Source organism: Myotis daubentonii, chromosome 1, assembly GCF_963259705.1.
Source record: "Myotis daubentonii chromosome 1, mMyoDau2.1, whole genome shotgun sequence".
Classification (NCBI taxonomy): Eukaryota; Metazoa; Chordata; class Mammalia; order Chiroptera; family Vespertilionidae; genus Myotis; species Myotis daubentonii.
The window spans coordinates 156582154-156601432 of record NC_081840.1 but is presented as its reverse complement, the minus strand read 5'-3'; the positions used below and the strand labels follow the sequence as shown (position 1 = coordinate 156601432).

The 19279-nt window shown below is 40.1% G+C and overlaps 1 protein-coding gene across 2 annotated transcripts in view; it reads right to left on the bottom strand.

Annotated features, from left to right (window-relative positions):
• RBM17 (RNA binding motif protein 17) overlaps positions 1-19279 on the bottom strand; it is a 35370-nt gene that overhangs the window by 1938 nt on the left and 14153 nt on the right. For both annotated transcript variants that reach the window (XM_059663609.1, XM_059663602.1), the window contains 7 exons: positions 15126-15292; positions 11072-11169; positions 8275-8331; positions 6713-6854; positions 2936-3087; positions 1495-1568; positions 692-790 (listed from right to left, as the gene is read on the bottom strand). In XM_059663609.1, the coding sequence (XP_059519592.1) occupies positions 692-790; positions 1495-1568; positions 2936-3087; positions 6713-6854; positions 8275-8331; positions 11072-11169; positions 15126-15292 (789 nt within the window). The remainder of the gene's footprint in view (positions 1-691; positions 791-1494; positions 1569-2935; positions 3088-6712; positions 6855-8274; positions 8332-11071; positions 11170-15125; positions 15293-19279) is intronic.

Genomic DNA, 19279 nt, shown 5'->3' with positions numbered 1-19279 from the left:
TATGGCCCCATTCCACCTATGTAAACATGTTTCCTATTAATCCCCAACATGCCCAACCATTCCATTTTGTAGCCCTCGTCAGTCTCCCAGAAGCTGTGACCCTAATCTGAATATCTTTTCCACCTATCCAAATCCTACCCATTCATTTCAAAGCTCAGCTGGCATCTGATATTGTCACAAAGCCTTCTGTTGTTTTTTAAATCTAAATCCTTTTCTCAACTCCAGTACTTACAGTCAATAACCACTGAATCTAGCAACAAAATATTGTCTATTTTTATATGTGTTCAATTTGTTGTTTCAACTGAACATATCACTGAGAGCACAGAACATCCCCAATGCTCTCAATACAGTATTGGATATATGAGAGGCACTAAATATATACTTGTCAAATGAATGAAACCAAAGGCATGTCCAAATAACTAAACTATTGAGCATACTATAATAAAGTCTTTAATCACCAAACTACACCTTAATCATAAAATGAAATGTTATTTCTTCTCCAAATAAAATTTGAAGTCCTTCTTGTCTTTATGTTTAAAATTTTTATAATTAAGAGAAGTATAACCAACACCTGTCACCTCCTGTAGTAAGACAATATGTTACTTAAGCACAGCACACATCTCTATTTGTAGAAAATGTTTTGTAACCTGTCAATCACAACAGTTTATAAACATCTAAAGAAAACTCTTACTTCAAATATCACACATTTTCCAACTTTGCCATATTTTTCACACTCTTCCTTGGTTTCAACTTCCAAGTCTTCATCTACCTCTCCTGCACCAACCATGTTCTATAAACAAAAATAAATAAATTCAAGTATCATGTATAATTTATTAATATATAAATAAGATGTATAAATAACTTTATGGTAGTAAATGTTCTCCCTCTCAAATAACACAATGAAAATTTTCACACCTGTAGTCCCCCAAAATTATTTCTTAAAAAAAACAAAAATATACACTAAACTCCATAGACCAGGGGTGGGCAAACTTTTTGACTCGAGGGCCACAATGGGTTCTTAAACTTGACCGGAGGGCCGGAACAAAAGCATGGATGGAGTGTTTGTGTGAACTAATATAAATTCAAAGTAAACATCATTACATAAAAGGGTACGGTCTTTTTTTTCAATAGTTTTATTCATTTCAAACGGGCCGGATCCAGCCCGCGGGCTGTAGTTTGCCCACGGCTGCCATAGACTTACAAGAGCAATTATGCAACCATCAAAATGCATAAACTAAGATAAACATCTAACAATTTCAAATATTTTAAAGTAATCACTATTGTCTTAAATATTATCTTTAGCAAAGAAATATTAGTAAAAAATTCTATTAGTCTTATGTGGTGTCTATCCAAAAGTATCATTTGCAAAAATATTCTTTTCAGTTTTCTTTATCCATTATGGTATCAGTGGTGCTGAAAGCATACAGGGATAGGTTAGGACAGAGTGCACATAAATCAAGGTGGGCAAACAGGTTGCTTCCTTCTGCTTCTTACCCTTAGTAGGACCACTTTAGTAGGACATTTAAGTATTTCAGTTAATGGATTTGAATCTGACTTCTTGGCTGCATCTGTAGGAAAACAAACAATGAGATATACATATGTTAGAGCATTGAGTTCAAGTTATAATGAATAATTTATTTTTAATAGCAACCCTCTTATGTCCTAGAGCAGCGGTACTCAACCTGCAGGTCGAACGACCCTTTCACGGGGGTCGCCTAAGACCATCAGAAAACACATATATAATTACATATTGTTTTTGTGATTAATCACTATGCTTTAATTATGTTCAATTTGTAACAATGAAAACACAACCTGCGTATCAGATATTTACATTATGATTCATAACAATAGCAAAATTACAGTTATAAAGTAGCAACAAAAATAATTTTATGGTTGGGAGTCACCACAACATGAGGAACTGTATTACAGGGTCGCAACATTAGGAAGGTTGAGAACCACTGTCCTAGAGTCATCTACGATATAATCATCTATGGCTGAGAAAAAAATATAGCCCTATCTGTAATGGAAGCATATGCTTTGCTTTGGTAACAGTTTATACTATAATTTCTGGAAATTTTTAGCTTCCCTGGATACCTACAATTTTCACTTAGTTCACTTCCTAAGGGGTTGACAGTGCACAGCAATCCCAACCCTTACAGGTGAGAGTCTTGGCTTGAGAAGTGGCCAAAGGTCACTAGTCCAATATAATAAGCAGGTAATTAGCCAGCCACTGGCTGCCTAATTGCACATATTCCCACAAATCAGGACGGCTCTAGGCTGACTGGCTACTTACTAAAGCTATCTACTGAGAGAATAAAAATTAAACACCAACTAGGCATAATCTACCAATAAGAACCCTTACAAATTTGAATATAGCAGATATAATCACTAATATATTGTATATGGCTCTGTCTTTCATGCTATAAACACATAATCATGGCCCTAGGTGGTTTGGCTCAGTAGATGGAGCATCAGCCTGGGGACTGAAGGGTCCTGGGTTCGATTCCAGTCAAGGGTACATGCCCAGGTTGAGGGCTCGATACCCAGTGGGGGGCATGCAGGAGGCAGCCAATCAATGATTCTCTCTCACCAATGATGTTTCTATCTCTCTTTCCCTCCCCCTTCCTCTATGAAATCAATAAAAATATATTTAAAAACAAAAAAATAACTATAATCTTATCAATTTAACAAGATTCTTTGCCAAGTAGAAGTAGGCATGAACTTATTTTCTTGAGTACTGTTCATTTTCTGCCAAAGTCATTGTCTTTTCTCCTATGGGCCTTCCTATCTCTACATCTATTCTGAACAAATAAAGATGAAGAACCACAACACAGAATTGGGATGCATCATAATCAGGGTTTCTCTTATTGTATTCAAGAGGGCCAGCCCTCTGCCTCTGGACTGCATCTCTCACTGCTTCTGGGGAGGGACCCACCTTTCTCTGTGACTTCGCCCACAATGATCTTGCCTCCTCGCTTGCTCGTCTTCTCCACTGACAACGCCGTGCTCAGCCCTTGCTCGTGTTTACCAAGACCTTGGCCTTCCCGAAAGCCGTACTTCTGCATGATTTTATGTGCTACTGTGCCACTGGGAGAAAAAAAAGAGAAAGGTCCTTTATACTTAAGGTCATCAGCTATAGCATAAATTGGATTTTATATCTTAACACTTTCCTTCTAGAAAGGAGAACAGAAATTCTACAAGGGCTTCAATGACGTCACACATAATTAACAATGGACATTAGACGAAGTTGTGGGGATGTTCAGAATGAAAGATATATAAAAAATACTGGACATCCTGAAATTAAATTTAAGGTAAGGGAAATATTAGTTTCTCTAATGAAATTTCCCCTGTACCTCTGTTACAAAACATTAGAATTCCTGTGTGTTCTAGTACCTGCATTGCTATAGAAATACTTTTTTCAATCAGAGTTTGTACTTAATATTATTTTGTATTAGTTTCAGGCATACAGCACATTGGTTAGACCAGCCGTGGGCAAACTACGGCCCGTGGGCTGGAGTTTGAAATGAATAAAACTATTGAAAAAAAAGACCGTACCCTTTTATGTAATGATGTTTACTTTGAATTTATATTAGTTCACACAAACACTCCATCCATGCTTTTGTTCCAGCCCTCTGGTCCAGTTTAAGAACCCATTGTGGCCCTCGAGTCAAAAAGTTTGCCCACCCCTGGGTTAGACAATCATATACTTTACAAAGTGGTTCCCTGGAAATTTTCAGTACCCACCTGGCACCACACATCATTATTACAATATTATTGACTATATTTCCTGTGCTGTATTTTATATCCCCATAACTATTTTGTAACTACTAATCTGTACTTCTCCATCCCTTTACCTTTTCCACCCGGTCCCTTCACCACCTTCTCTCTGGCAACCATCAGTCTGTTCTCCATATCTATGAGTCTGTTTGTTTTGTTTGTTTATATTGTTCTTCAGATTTCATTCATTGATGTATGACCACAGTTTACTTTTTAAAATGTGCCTGTCAAGGAAGCACAGAGAATCCCAAACAAGGTGAACCCAAAAAGGTCCACACCAAGGAACATCATAATTAAAATGCCAAAGATTAAAGACAAAGAGAGAATCTCTAAAAGCAGCAAGAGAAAAGCATTTATCTACAAGGGAGCTCCCACAAGATTATCAGCTGATTTCTCAACAGAAACTTTGCAGGTCAGAAAGGATTGGTAAGAACTATTCAAAGTGATGAAAAGCAAGGATCTACAATCAAGATTACTCTACCCAGCAAAGCTACCACTTAGAACTGAAGGACAGATAAAGAGCTGCCCAGACAAGAAAAAGCTAAATGAGTTCCTCACCACCAAACCAGTATTACAAGAAATGTTAAAGGGTCTTGTCTTCTTTCAGAAGAGGAAGAAAAAAAATATGAATAATAAAATGGCAATAAGTAAATATCTATCAATGATTAGTTTAAATGATAAAAATCTTGCCATCTACAACATGAATGGACATATAAGGCACTGTGCTGAGTGAAATGAATCAGACAGGGGAAGACAAATACCATAGGATTTCACTTATATGTGGAATCTAAAGAACAAAATAAACAAGCAGAACAGACATACATATATAGAGAGAACTTTTTGCCAGATGGGAAGAGATTTGGGGGATGGGTGAAAAAGGTAAAGAGATTAAGAAGCACAAATTGGTAGTTACAGAATAGTCATGGAGATGTAGAGTACAGCATAAGGAATAGTCAATAATATTGTAATAACTATGTATGGTGTGAGATGGGTACTATATTTTTGGGGGTTATCACTTAGCAATATATAATGTCTAATCACTGGGGTGTACACCTGAAGCTAATATAATATTGCATGTCAACTGTAATAGGAAAATAAAAATTACTTAAAGCCATAAAAATTAAAAAATGTGCCTGTCAAAAAGGATAAAGTTTCATGATGAAAATGCATTTTTCTAAATAGTACAGTAGAGTTTACAATAACAGATTTTATATAGAGATCATCTACTTAATCGATGGGAAAATAAACTGAAGCCCAGATTAGTCAACTAGGCTAGCTTAAAGCTGATTAGAAACAAAAACAAGACATAATATTAGAAATTATTTCTATAGGTATTAACAGTAAAATTGAAATTGGGACCCACAACTTGTAATTCTCAGTCCACTGCTCATTCTCTAATACCGTAACTTTCAAACTGCACTTGGAGGTGTCTCAAGAGTGTCCCCAATGCCCTAACCGGTTTGGCTCAGTGGATAGAGTGTCAGCCTGTGGACTGAAAGGTCCCATGTTCGATTCCAGTCAAGGGCATGTACCTTGGTTGTGGGCACAACCCCAGTGGGGGGTGTGCAGGAGGCAGCTAATCGATGTTTCTCTTTCATCAATGTTTCTAACTCTCCCTTCCTCTCTGTAAAAATCAATAAAATGTAAAAAAAAAAAAAAAGTGTCCCCATTGCTTGAACCACAAAGCCTGCTTCAACTAGAATTACACCTACATTACTTCATGTTTATGTGATTTCCGTTAAAATTTCATTTGAAACTATTCTAGGCTAAAAAGAAAAGACTGAAACGGCTGAATTGTACTACACTGCATCTTTCTTAGGCATACAGAATTACTATTTAAAAGGGGATTCAGCAAAAGGTCAATTTTTATCATCAGCAGAAAAAAAAAATAACAGTTTCATATCTATCCACCTTCCAGCATACATTCTAGGGAAGCCCAATACACCTATTTTACAATGATGGGGACTGCCCAATAGGGTAGCTGTTAACCTTGTGTGGTTATTGAGCACTTGAGATAAGGAACTACATTTTAAATTGTATTCATTTTAAATTAATAGCCACCCCTGGCTAGCAGTTACCATAGAGAACACAAGTCTGGGAGATGGATACCAAGGTCAGAAAGTCAAAATCCTCTCGCAGTGTGGGAACCCCAACCATCTACTCCAACTCTTGACTAGTCACCTCTCAAGGGCTCTAAGAATCAGAGTATATGCACATAGACAAGGGCAGATCGGTGTGATTACTATGGTCACAGCATTTCTATCATAGGCAGTGTCCTTCTAAAGGACACAGAACAAAGGCCTTAGTGTAACGCAGCTTCATTTGATAGTCTCTCATTGCATGAAAGAAACAAAATAAACATATAACATTGTTTTAACCAAAATGTATGGCAAATCCAGTGGGGATTTTAAATTCCACAAGCCATACCTGAAAGTCAACCTTAAAATTGATTTTTACATGCAGGCAAACACTCTTAGTTTGAATGACTAAGTTTTTAGACCAAAGGTACAGAACCATGACCTTAAAGCCAATGTCTCATCATATATATCATGATGTCATTCACCCTTTGGACATAGTATAAGTCAGGTGTAACTCATAACCCATATTTTACTTGCAAATGTTTTGAAAATACATGTGAATAATTATGAGAAACCGTTCCTACCTAGAGAATATAATGTTCAGCAATGAAATCATCCGAAACTTACATCAGAAGACTTTGTTTTGTACAAAATATGATAGCATTGTGCTGCAATACCCTCCATGTGACTCATTCTCAAGAATGACATGGTGTGAGTGAACACACCAAGCATCTTCCTATAACTAGAGAATGCCCTCACTTTCAAACAAACTGCATCTACTGAAAGGGCTGCCAACCCTTCACAATGAGTCTCGTCCTTCTTACACCTGCCAAGACGACAGCACTTGGAACCATTACCCCATGTTGGCGAGGAAGGAGTTGCCAGGGCCCGTTGGAGATCTGGGTCTGTCCTGTTCCTCATACACAGGAGGAGGAATGGCAGCTTTAGAAGACTGTGAGCGAGGTCTTGAATCCTCTTCATAAGGAAATTCTCGGGGTACTATTGGATAAAAATAAAATAGGTTTACCAAAATACTACAAAAAGTATCCCGAACTGCACTTGTATAAATCATTTATTTTGAACTAATTTAACTGACATTTTTAGTTTACTATAAGGAAGAAGAACAAAACCCATTGTACAGCCTCTACATGAATTTTTAAAATTAGAGAGGTATGTACTGTTTTTCTAATTTTAGCTTTGTTCCAGCTGTTATCTCAAATGTCCTTTTTATACCTTACTGAAATGTTATCCTTTAAAAGTGCTCTAAATGACAATTTTTGTCTGAATGCTTAAGAGTTTTGTATGTTCCAGATAGATCCAATCAAAATCTCTTTGATTCCCATATCATCTTGTATACCTGTCTTTGGACTCTAATCTGTTTCATTAGCCTAGCATAAAATAAAGGTCACTGAAGTTATGGACCATGTACCAGACCAGTGATTTTCAAACCTAGCTACAGCAGTGATTTTCAACAAGGAAGCTTAAAAATATATATATATATATAAAAAAAGACTGGTTTCAATTGAGTTTATGGTTTTCTAGGTGTTTTTACACAAAAGGTATTTAACAAAACTTTGTAAGTTATATTCTTTAAAAAGACAATATAAATAGTGCAACAGGTATTAAAAAGCATGAGGGATGATTATATTTTCTTGGGATAGTTTAGGTATGGGCCAACCTAAAGGATAGGAAAATGACCTAGATGATACATCAAAGTTCAATTCCTAGAACAGATCACTGGGAGTTGAAACAGTGGGTGGGTGTGTTCTGGCAATGTAAGTGAAGACAGCCTGTGAGATGAAATCAAAACTAATGGCAGAAAATCTAATCAGGAAGGCACTGCCACCTTGTGGAAGTCATGAACTTAACAGCCTCTAAACCACTGAGGACACAAATCGTAAACTGAGCTATTATTGTTTTAGCCTAACTCCAAATATGAAATGTTGGAGAAGACAAAATGAATTTTAAAAAAACAACAGTAGGATGAGAAGAAATAAACTAAAGAACTTATATACTTATATGCATAGCTCATGGACACAGGCAATAGGGTATTAAAAACCTTGGGTGGGGGATAAGGGGGTAGGGGCTGGGAGGAGGGGATAAAGGGGGGCGTGATGGGAGATATCTGTAATACTATCAACAATTAAAAAAAATTAAAACAACAACAACAACAAAAAAGCATACCACTGTATAAAAATCCAAGTCTCAGAGCCTGGCATTAAAACTTCTAAAGTACAAGAAATGAATGGGAACAGCAGCCTGAAGGACCCATACTGGGCCTCAGGGTTCAGGCCAGAGGACAGGCTTTGGGGCAATTTCCCTTTACATTCAGGAAACCTGGCTGAGAGAAGCTAAGACTGGCCATGGCTGGGTTAAAGATTTGTATCAAAAGAAAAGAGGGGGAGATATAGATACATACACTCTTTGTCTTTCTCTACAAGAGAAGTGGGTGGTGCGATGGCAGCTCCGCCCATACCTGCAAAAACATAAAATTCCACTGATTAAAGGAACATTTCAGATGGCAGACTCTCAAGGACTATGATATATACCATTTGTTACCAGGGCTGACTGGCAAGACCCTGAGCGATGGACAAATGATTACTCTGACACACATTTCTGTGAAAGAGAGGGCTAAGGGACTGCTTGGCTTGAGAAACCAAACAGCTCTGTTCGCCTGCCTCCTTAGGCTTTTATTATAGCAACAGCTTGAACTAAAATTAACTTCTAGATACTATCAGCAGGGTACGTATCCTTGAGAAAACACTTGCATCTGCAGTGTCCTTTAAGCAAGGATGGCTAAAGACTAAACATAAAGACTCCAGTAAAACACCTGGGGGCTCAGACTTATTTGGAAAAGTCAAGGTAGGTCTGCCGCCTTCAGCAAGGTCCCCCTAGAGGCCCCCTATCTTTTGGAGATTCTTCCTTACAGACTTTCCAACCAAGTCCTGTGCTTCCCCACAATTTGTCATATCACACAAGGGAGGGAGGGAGGGAGGGAAGGAGGGAGAGAGGGAGGGAGGGAGACAGAAATGCTACTTCATCCCTCCAGCTAATATCTAAAGAACTTAATATCTGAATCGAGGATTAAAAATGTAGAAAACTGAAAAGCCAGACAAACACAATTATTTTTTCTTTTTTTTTTCACAATTATTTTTTTTCATAGCAGGCATTCAAGAGCCCCAGAATGTAGTTAATAAATGAATTTTAAGATAAAAGACCGTAACCCAGAGAATTAGCAGTTACTTAAAAAATAGTAACATAGTCTGGCCAGTGTGGCTCAGTGATTGAGCTTCAACCTATGAACCAGGGGGTCGGGGATCGATTCCTGGTCAGGGCACATGCCCAAGTTGCAGGCTCGATCCCCAGTAGGGGTATGCAGGAGGCAGCCCATCAATGATTCTCTCTCATCATTGATGTTTCCATCTCTCTCTCCCTCTCCCCTTCCTCTCTGAAATCAATAAAAAATATGTATTTTTTAAAAAAACAACAGTAAGTCCTGGATGATTTGGCTCAGTGGATAGAGCATTGGCCTGCAGACCAAAAGGTCCCTAGTTTGGTTCCGGTCAAGGGCCCAAGCACGTACCTTGGTTGCAGGCTCCTCCTTAGCCCGGGCCCTGGTTGGGGCACAGGCAGGAGGCAACCAATTGATGTGTTTCTCTCACATCGATATTTCTCTCTGCCTTTCCATCTCTCTTCCACTCTCTCTAAAAATCAATGGGAGAATATCCTTGGGTGAGGATTAAAAAAAACAACAACACACAAAACCAACAGTAATACAACTATTTACTGAGAGGATGTTAGTCACCAGATTCTTTGTTTGTGAATCCTCATCTGAGGATATTTCTTCCATTGATTTTTTTAGAGAGAGTGGAAGGAGACAAGGGGGAGAAAGAAACACACACACACACACACACATCAATTGGTAACTTCCAGCACACGCTTGACTGGAGCCAGGGATATGTGCCCTTGACTGGGAATAGAACCTGCGACCCTCTGGTTCTCAGGCTGATAGGACTGAACCATGCTGGCCATGGCTAGTCACCAAATTTTTTCATATACATTATCTCATTTAGACTTAATAACCTTTGAATTAGGTATAACTGTGTCCATTTTTTTTTCATAGGAGAAAATGATCAAAGGAGAATTAGTGGGCAGCAGTAGGTAGCTCCCAGTGATTCCAAGCTTTCTCCCACAATACAACACACTCCTGGAACTAAACAACTATTGGAAAATGTAGGTACTTCTGGTTTCTATAGAATCTGTTTTGTGTTGTCACCATTCCTGTTCGTTTCCTGGACAGAGAATGGTGGACACAAACAAACCAAAATAACTCCATTTGCTATCTGACAAGAATGGAGAATATAAGGAATTTTTCATTAGGTATAAACCTTAACATATGTATTATAACTTAATCACCAATTAAATAGTCCAAAAAATAAGATGTAAACAAACAAACAAAACTGATTACAAAACCAGTGCTGCAACAGCATGAAATGTTTCACAAAAGAAATTCCTCCAAAGCCAATGTACATGCATCATGATTAACAGGACTGGATTAGACAAAATACTTAAGGAGAAATAGGAATAAAATCTTGTATTTCTTTTGAAATACTTCTTATCATTTTTTAATCTTGCCAAGTGATTAGTGATTGATTCTTAGATTAGCTCTAATGAGTTTAGTATGAAAAATTCAGGATGATTACTAAACATTTGCTACTAATCAGGTTAAAATATAAACATCAGCAGTACACATAATGGACATAATGCCATCACTTCCCTACTACTCAATATTAGCTTCTGCTTATGTCCAAGAAATTAAATGGCCTTCACAGAAAAGGCATACCTCCTTACAAAAAGGACAGCCAATCTATAAGCTGAAAAGATGAGACCAATAAGTATTCAACCTATACGCTGGACTCTAAAAACGTTAATAAAAACCAAACTATGCTACAGGTAAGGAAAAGTATGTGTATATATATTTCAAGGTATGCTCAACATATCTACTTAATAACGATTAGAAAGTGGATGGGAAGCTCAAAAGAGAATATATGTTAAAACGCAATATAAATTAAGACTGTATACAAATGTGGATTACTGGAATCCCAGAGACAAAATGACCTAAGTCAATGTCAACTGAACTATAACAAATTGAATATGAAAAGCAAATAGTGGAATTGCACCATGTTGGAAACACAATATCTATGTTCATGCCTTACTTCTTTTTCTCCTTTCTCGCTCATAATCTTCATCTTCATCAGAATCTGGATCTGGTCGCCTTGAAAACCCACTGGCTTCATGTCTGTCTTTACGCCTCCTGTGATAATAAAAGAATCCATATTCATTACAGATGAGCTAATTTAGATGTGAATTCAAGGACATCACCTTGACTTTATCTTGGCTAGAAAAATACCCAAATCCTCCCTTTCACACAGAACTATTAATGGAAGGAGGGGTGTGAGCGAAAACAACTGATTGAAAACTACAGTAGCACAAGTATGACAAGTGAGAAAAACCAGAAGATGAACTGAACACATTTAATCCTATATAATAAAAGGCTAATATGCAAATTGTCCCCTCAACCAGGAGTTCAACCAAGGGGTAGGGCCGGCCTACCAACCACCCATGGCCCCTCCCGCCAGCCAACCCAGACCAATCGACCCCAATCGGTCCCCACCCATGAATAAATTAGTGCACCAGGCCTCTAGTCCTATCTAATAAAAGAGAAAAATGGTAATTGGCGTACAACGATACCCTTTTCATTGGCTAATCAGGGCTATATGCAAATTAACTGCCAACTATGATTGGCAGTTAACTGCCAACTATGATTGGCAGTTAACTGCCAACTATGATTGGCAGTTAACTGCCAACTAAGATTGGCAGTTAACTGCCAACAAGATGGCGGTTAATTTGCATATGTAGGCACAATGCAGGGAGGCGAAAGGGAAAGCAGGAAGAAGCCCCCTGCCACTGACAGTGATCGGAAACCCAGGGGGGAGCTAAGAGCTGGGGGGCAGGGCAAAGGAGGCCCTGGGGCCACCTTTGCCCTGCCCCCCAGCCATGACCGGAGAATCAGGCGCCTTTTCCGCCCTGGCCAGTGATAGCAGGAAGTAGGGGTGGAGCCAGCGATGGGAGCTGGACACGGTCGAAGCTGGCAGTCCCGGGAGCTAGGGGTCCCTTGCCTGGGCCTAAAGCGGAGCCCATGATCGCGGGGCCGCTGCAGCTGCGGGTCCCCGCTGCCCGGGCCGGGCGCCTAGGCCAGAGGCGTTAGGCCTGGGCAGGGGCGGAGCCTGCAACCGCGGGGAGCTGGGGGTCCCCTGCCCAGGCCTGACACCTCTGCCGGAGGCCTCAGGCCTGGTCAAGGGGCCGATCCGGTGATTGGTGATTGGAGGGTGATGAGGGTCAACTCCTCTGGCCGAGGCATCAGGCCTGGGTGGGGGGCGGAGCCGGGGATTGGGGGGATATGATGGTCCCCTTGCCCAGGCCTGAAGCCTGGGTCAGAGGCATCAGGCTTGGGCGGGGGGTGGAGCAAGCGATCAGAGGGAGATGGGGGTCCCCTGCCCAGGCATGATTCCTGGGCCAGAGGCCTCAGGCCTGGGCGGGGGCCAGAGCCAGTGATCAGGGGGAGATGGGAGTCCCCTGTCCAAGCCTGACGCCTCTGGCAGAGGCATCAGACCTGGGCAAGGGGCCGATCAGGCGATCAGAGGGTGATGGGGGTCTACGCCTCTGGCTGAGGCGTCAGGCCTGGGCAAGGGGCCGATCCTGCGATCGGAGGGTGATAGGGGTCTACGCCTCTGGCTGAGGCATCAGGCCTGGGCAAGGGGCCGATCCTGCGATCGGAGGGTGATGGGGGTCTACGCCTCTGGCTGAGGCATCAGGCCTGGGCAAGGGGCCGATCCTGCGATCGGAGGGTGATGGGGGTCTACGCCTCTGGCTGAGGCATCAGGCCTGGGCAAGGGGCCGATCCTGCGATCGGAGGGTGATGGGGGTCTACGCCTCTGGCTGAGGCATCAGGCCTGGGCAAGGGGCCGATCCTGCGATTGGAGGGTGATGGGGGTCAACGCCTGAGGGCTCCCAGTATGTGAGAGGGGGCAGGCTGGGCTGAAGGACACTCCCCTCCCCACACACCCAGTGCACGAATTTCGTGCACCGGGCCCCTAGTAAGTATATAAGTAGCAACACAAAAGTTTACTTGGTATTTGCCTCTTTCAATTTTAAAGCGTATCAACATAGGTAATAGTTTAATAATTCTAATTCTCTAGAACAGCAATTTTCAACCAGTGTGTGAGGAACACACTGGTATACCATAAAAAATTTTAAAACATGCAATACCTGACTATTTTAGTCAAGGGCACTAACCTCTTTTCCCTTAGACTGTCAAAAAAAAGAAAATGACAACACAACAATAGTCTGGTGTGAGTGAATCAAAATTATACCTATTGTTTTTTGTCAGATCGGCAAAAACTATATTTTTTTGGTGTGCCACAAAATTTTAGTAATTTGTTTATGTGTGCCATGAGATGAAAAGGGTTGAAAATTGCTGCTCAAGAACATGCCTTCATTACATGAAATGATTCAATAAATAATGAGAAATACTGTATTACTATTTTATAAACTTTTTTTCCCCCTCACACAAGGACTTGTTCATTGATATTTAGAGGGAGAAAGGAATGGAGGGAGGGAAGGGGAATGACAGAAAGAGAAAGAGAGAGCAAGACATCCATCTGTACACGCCTCCTGTACGTGCCTCAACCAGGAATTGAACGCACAACCTTTCAGTGTACAAGACAATGCTCCAACCAAGTAACACTGGCCAGGGCATATTTTATAAACTACTTAATAATTAATATGCAATATTTTACAAAGAAGAAATACAAACAAATCCTTATTGCCCATATTTTTATTTATTTGTTTTTAAACTTTATTGATTTCGAAGAGGAAGGGAGAGGAGAGAGAAATAGAAACATCAATGATGACAGAGAATCATTGGCTGCCTCCTGCATGCCCCACACTGGGGATTGAGCCTGCAACCCGGGCATGTACTCTAACGGAGAATCAAACCATGACCTCCTGGTTCATAGGTCACAATGCTCAACCACTGAACCACTGAACCGGGCCTTATTGCCCATACTTTTAAAAAACATAAATAAAAGATGCATGTGTTGCCCTAGCTGGTTTGGCTCAGTCAATAAGAGTGTCAGCTTGAGGACTGAAAGGTCCGGGGTTTGATTCTGGTCAAGGGCACATGCCCGGGTTGTGGGCTCGATCCCCAGTAGGGGGCATGCAGGTAACAGCCAATCAATGATTCTCTATCACTGATGTTTCTATCTCTCTCTCCCTCTCCCTTCCTTTCTGAAATCAATAAAAATATACATGTATATATTTTTTAAAAATGCATGCTTTAAAAAAATTCCATCTGGCACAAAAATAGTTAAAAATATAACAATTTAAGTCTTTTATTTTTAGTTGGTGATTTTTTTTCATATTGGTATATCAGCTTATTTTTTAAATATGTTTTTATTGTTTTTTGCTTTGTTTTGTTTTGTTTTTGTTTTTTTAAGAGAGAAAGGAAGGAAGGGAGAAGGAGAGAGAGAAATATCAACCAGTTGCCTCCCATACACACCCGGCCCAGGAACCAAACCCAAAACCGGGGCATATGCCCTAATCAGGAATTGAACCAGTGGCCTTTCTATATATAGGAGGATGCTCAACCAACTTAGCCACACTGGCCAGGATCAATTTAAGGATTTTGAATAGTTATGACTATAGAAGAATCATAGCAGAGGAAAGAAACTATTGCTCAACATCAGGTTGAAGTTGTTCTAAGGTACGTTTCTAACAATTCACCCAAAATATATACTTTAAGTTTTCTGCATCTATACATGAAATTTGCTCTAGAGCAGGGGTCCTCAAACTATACGGCCTGCGGGCCACATGCAAATACAAATATTGTATTTGTTCCCGTTTTGTTTCTTACTTCAAAATAAGCTATGTGCAGTGTGCATAGGAATTTGTTCATAGTTTTTTTTTTAAACTATAGTCCGGCCCTCCAACAGTCTGAGGGACAGTGAACTGGCCCCCTGTTTAAAAAGTTTGAGGACCCCTGCTCTAGAGTCTAGACTTTTTTTTAACGCTGGGATGTGACAACTACAAATTTTTAAGATTAACCATAAAAATTAACTTCAGCCTTACAGACAGCAATGAAGTTCATTCATTAACATTCTAATAAATATTTCAAATGTAAAATAGCCCTGAATCCAAACAAAGCCTTACTTTTCTCTCTCTTCTATTTCTTTTTGTCTTTCCAGCTCCCGCTGTCTCTGCCGTTCTTCTCTTTGGCGCTTCACTACTTTCTCATAATCATTAGGAAACATAGGATCATATTCATCAGCTAAGGGAATTAAAACTTCTCCTGCAGAAAATCCACTGGGTACAGGATCCTGAGGAAGATAAAAATGCCAAGGTATCATTCTCATGTCTTGAAATTTTAAAATTCAAGTAAAAGAATATGAGGGTTGGAAGGAGACTTGATGACATCTACATGCCGCCTTTGTTTTATAGATAAGGGCACAAATGTCTAAGGAGGTTTAGTGACTTGACATGGTCACACAACTCACCAGGTAGCAGCAAAACCATGATAATGAATTTAGTTCAGTATTAATTCCATAAATATCCTATGGCACTTTCCTGAAATTCCCAAACTGCCACTACTGAAACTTTTAATAATTTTGATTATTTATATAGTTAACAATGAACACTTCTGTTTTTATGTACCTCCGTGAAAACTTAAAAACCAAACAACCCACAAATAATAATCATTCTTTTGGTCATTAATGACCTGAGGATATTTTTCCCATTGATTTTTTAGAGAGTAGAAGGGAGGGGGAGAGAGTGGGAGGAAAGGGCGGGGGGGGGGGGGGGAGGGAAACACTGATGTGAGAGAGACACATCGACTGGTTGCCTCCTGCACGCACCCCAACCAAACTTGCAACCCAGATACATGCCCTTGACTGGGAATCTAACCTGAAACCCATAGGTGCATGGGCCAATGCTCTCTAATACTGGCCAGGACTTCTTGGGCTTTTTGAAATGCTCTGGAATACATCCCTTCCCTGGGAGGCAGCACTTCTTGTGCTGAGTCTGACACAGATGGATGTCATTCCCTTCTTGTCATCATTAATGTATTTTTACCTATGTTTTTATTGATTTTTTAGCAAGGGAGGAAGGGAGAGGGGCAGAAAGATAGAAACATCAATCGGCTGCCTCCTGCACGCCCCCTACTGGGGATCCAGCCTGCAACTCGGGCATGTGCCCTGACCAGGAACAGAACAGGCGACGCCCTCTTGGTTCCTAGGTTGACAACCAGTGAGCTCACTGGCCAGGCTCATTAATTTTTTTAAGGTCCACTAAAATCAGGTTCAGATGATAACATTTTGCATTTCTCTTCTAAACATTTAGAAACTGGAGCTACTTACTCTTTGAAAGGAAAGAGGTAGTTTTAACAAAGAAATCAGAAGGACATAAGGCAGACAGTACAGCTAACTAGAAGATACATGATTGGAAATGGAGCTTTACCCCAAGTTGGTGGTCTTGATCCCTATCTGGTTCTGGGAAGCTCCAATCTAATACACAGCCTAAATTTCCTAAACCTCTATACTTACTTCTTCCATGTTTTCTTAGCATAACTCTTTCTTATTATCTCTAAAAATAAGAGGCCTTAACTGGTCTCCACAGACATCTAAAACAAGCACAGCTTAGGACTAGTATTTTTGAGTGCCCATTCTACATCTGTTTCAGGAGGCACACTACCCAATACTATCAAAGGCAGAAAGGTTGCAAAATGTATTTCATTCTGAACACAAAACTAATATGATAAGAAGAGCTTTTGCCCTAGCCAGTTTGGCTCAATGGACAGAGCATCTGCCTGTGGACTGAAGGGTCCCAGGTTTGATTCCAGTCAAGGGCACATACCTTGGTTGCTGGCTCCATGGGAGGCAACCAATCGATATTTCTCTGTCACACTGATGATTCTCTCTCTCTGTCTCTCCCCTCCCCTCCATTCTCTCTAAAAATCAAAGGAAAATATCCTCAGGTGAGAACTAACAATAACAACCAAAAAAAAAATAAACAAAAAGAGCTTGTGTTCAATATCAATGGATTTAAATCCAACAATCCTGTTCAGTTTGACATTGTACAATATTACATCATTCCATTGACATTCTGCATTGTAAAACAAATACTGTGTCATTTCCTTGAAACTAAAAAATCAGAAAACAGTATGATTCGATGAATAAAAGAAGTTAGGAAAATAACTGTAGTCACCTCTGAGGCCCTATCACTGGAAAATTTACACAAATCTATTAAACATAGGGTCCACATAGGATAATTAATAAATTTGTATTCATATAAAGGCAAAGGCACATGAATAAGATTTCCTTTCAGTTTTTATTAAGACAGAAGAGAAGCTAATAACCAGCCACTCAACTTATAAAATACTATTATTAGAAAGTTTCTGAGAACAAATTGTCAATATGAAAGTTAATTCTTTGTCATTTCAAAATTTGAAATAAAAAACTTTTACTGTATAAACCCTGCTAAGCCCTAGCCAGCTTGGCTCAGTGGATAGAGCATCGGCCTATGGACTGAAGGGTTGCAGGTTCGATTCCGGTCAAGGGCATATGCCTGGGTTGCAGACTTGATCCCCAGTAGGGGTGTGCAGGAGGCAGCCGATCAATGATTCTCTCTCATCACTGATGTTTCTATCTCTCTCTCTCCCTCTTCCTTCCTCTCTGAAATCAATAAAAATATATTTTTTTTAAAAAGAGAGAACAGCCCTAGCTGGTTTGGCTCAGTGGATAGAGCGTCGGCCTGCAAACTGAAGGGTCCCAAGTTCGATTCCAGTCAAAGGCACATGCCTGGGTTGTGGGCTCAATCCCCAGGAGGGGGCATGCAGGAGGTAGCCGATTAGTGATTCTCTCTCATCATTGATGTTTCTATTTCTCTCCCTTCTTCCTTCCTCTCTGAAATCAATAATATCTTTTTTTAAAAAAGAGAAAACAGCCCTAGCTGGTTTTGCTCAGTGGATAGAGTCGGCCTGCGGACTGAAGAGTCCCAAGTTCAATTCCAGTCAAGGGCACGTGCCCAAGTTGTAGGCTCATTCCCTAGTAGGGGGCATGCAGGAGGTAGCCGATCAATGATTCTCTCTCATCATTGATGTTTCTATCTCTCTCCCTTCTCCCTTCCCCTCTGAAATCAATAAAAAATATTAAAAAAATAAAAAACCTTACCAAAAAACAAAACAAAAAACACAAATTGGCAATGAAAATGACTGATTTCTTAAAGCCACTTCAGGAAGTCTACCTTAAGAAAATAATTTTACATGCATAGAGCACTCTCTATGGAGATGTGCATTATACTGTTATTTATGACAAAATAAAAGCAGGTCTAGATGGTTCTACAGTTAGGAAACACTTGTATAAATTACAATACATTCACTTGATAGGAATACTTTACAATTAAAAATTGTTTATGTCCTGGCTGGTGTGGCTCAGTTGGTTGAGCATTGTCCCCATGCACCAAAAGGCTGTGGGTTCAATTTCCAGTCAGGGCACATGTCCAGGTTGTGGGTTTGATCCCTGGTTGGGGTGCATGTAGGAGGCAACCAATCGATGTTTCTCTCTCACATCGCTGTTTCTCTCTCTCTCCCTCTCCCTCTCCCTTCCTTTCTCTCTAACATCAATAAAAAAGTATATATTCTTTTTTAAAAAATATATTTTATTGATTTTTTACAGAGAGGAAGGGAAAGGGATAGAGAGTCAGAAACATCGATGAGAGAGAAACATCGATCAGCCGCCTCCTGCACACCTCCTACTGGATGTGCCCGCAACCAAGGTACATGCCCCTGACCGGAATCGAACCTGGGACCTCTCAGTCTGCAGGCCGATGCTCTATCCACTGAGCCAAACCAGTTAGGGCAAAAAGTATATATTCTTTAAAAAAGTGGTTATGAACCCTGCGCAGGTAGCACAGTTGGTTAGAGCAGCCCAATATACCAAGGTTCCTGGTCAGGGCACATACTAGTACAAGAATTAACCAGTGAATGTATAAATAAGTAGAACAACAAATCAGTATTTTTCTCTCTCTCCCTCCCTCTCTCTAAAATAAAAAAATAAATTTAAAAACTACTAAAACTGAAAAAAAAATTAAAACTGGTTATGAAAACTACATAACATAAAAAAATGCTTATTGATTAGATTTTGGGGGGTGGAAACAATATTATAGGTTCTAGACTCAATATACAATAACAGAAGATGATGAATCAGCTTTTGAGTAGATACAGCTAGAAAAATTTAGGTGTTGAGTTTGTGGGAAAAAATGTTAAATGACTAAGAACCGCCCCCCCCCCCCCAAAGCATCTCCACTGTGGG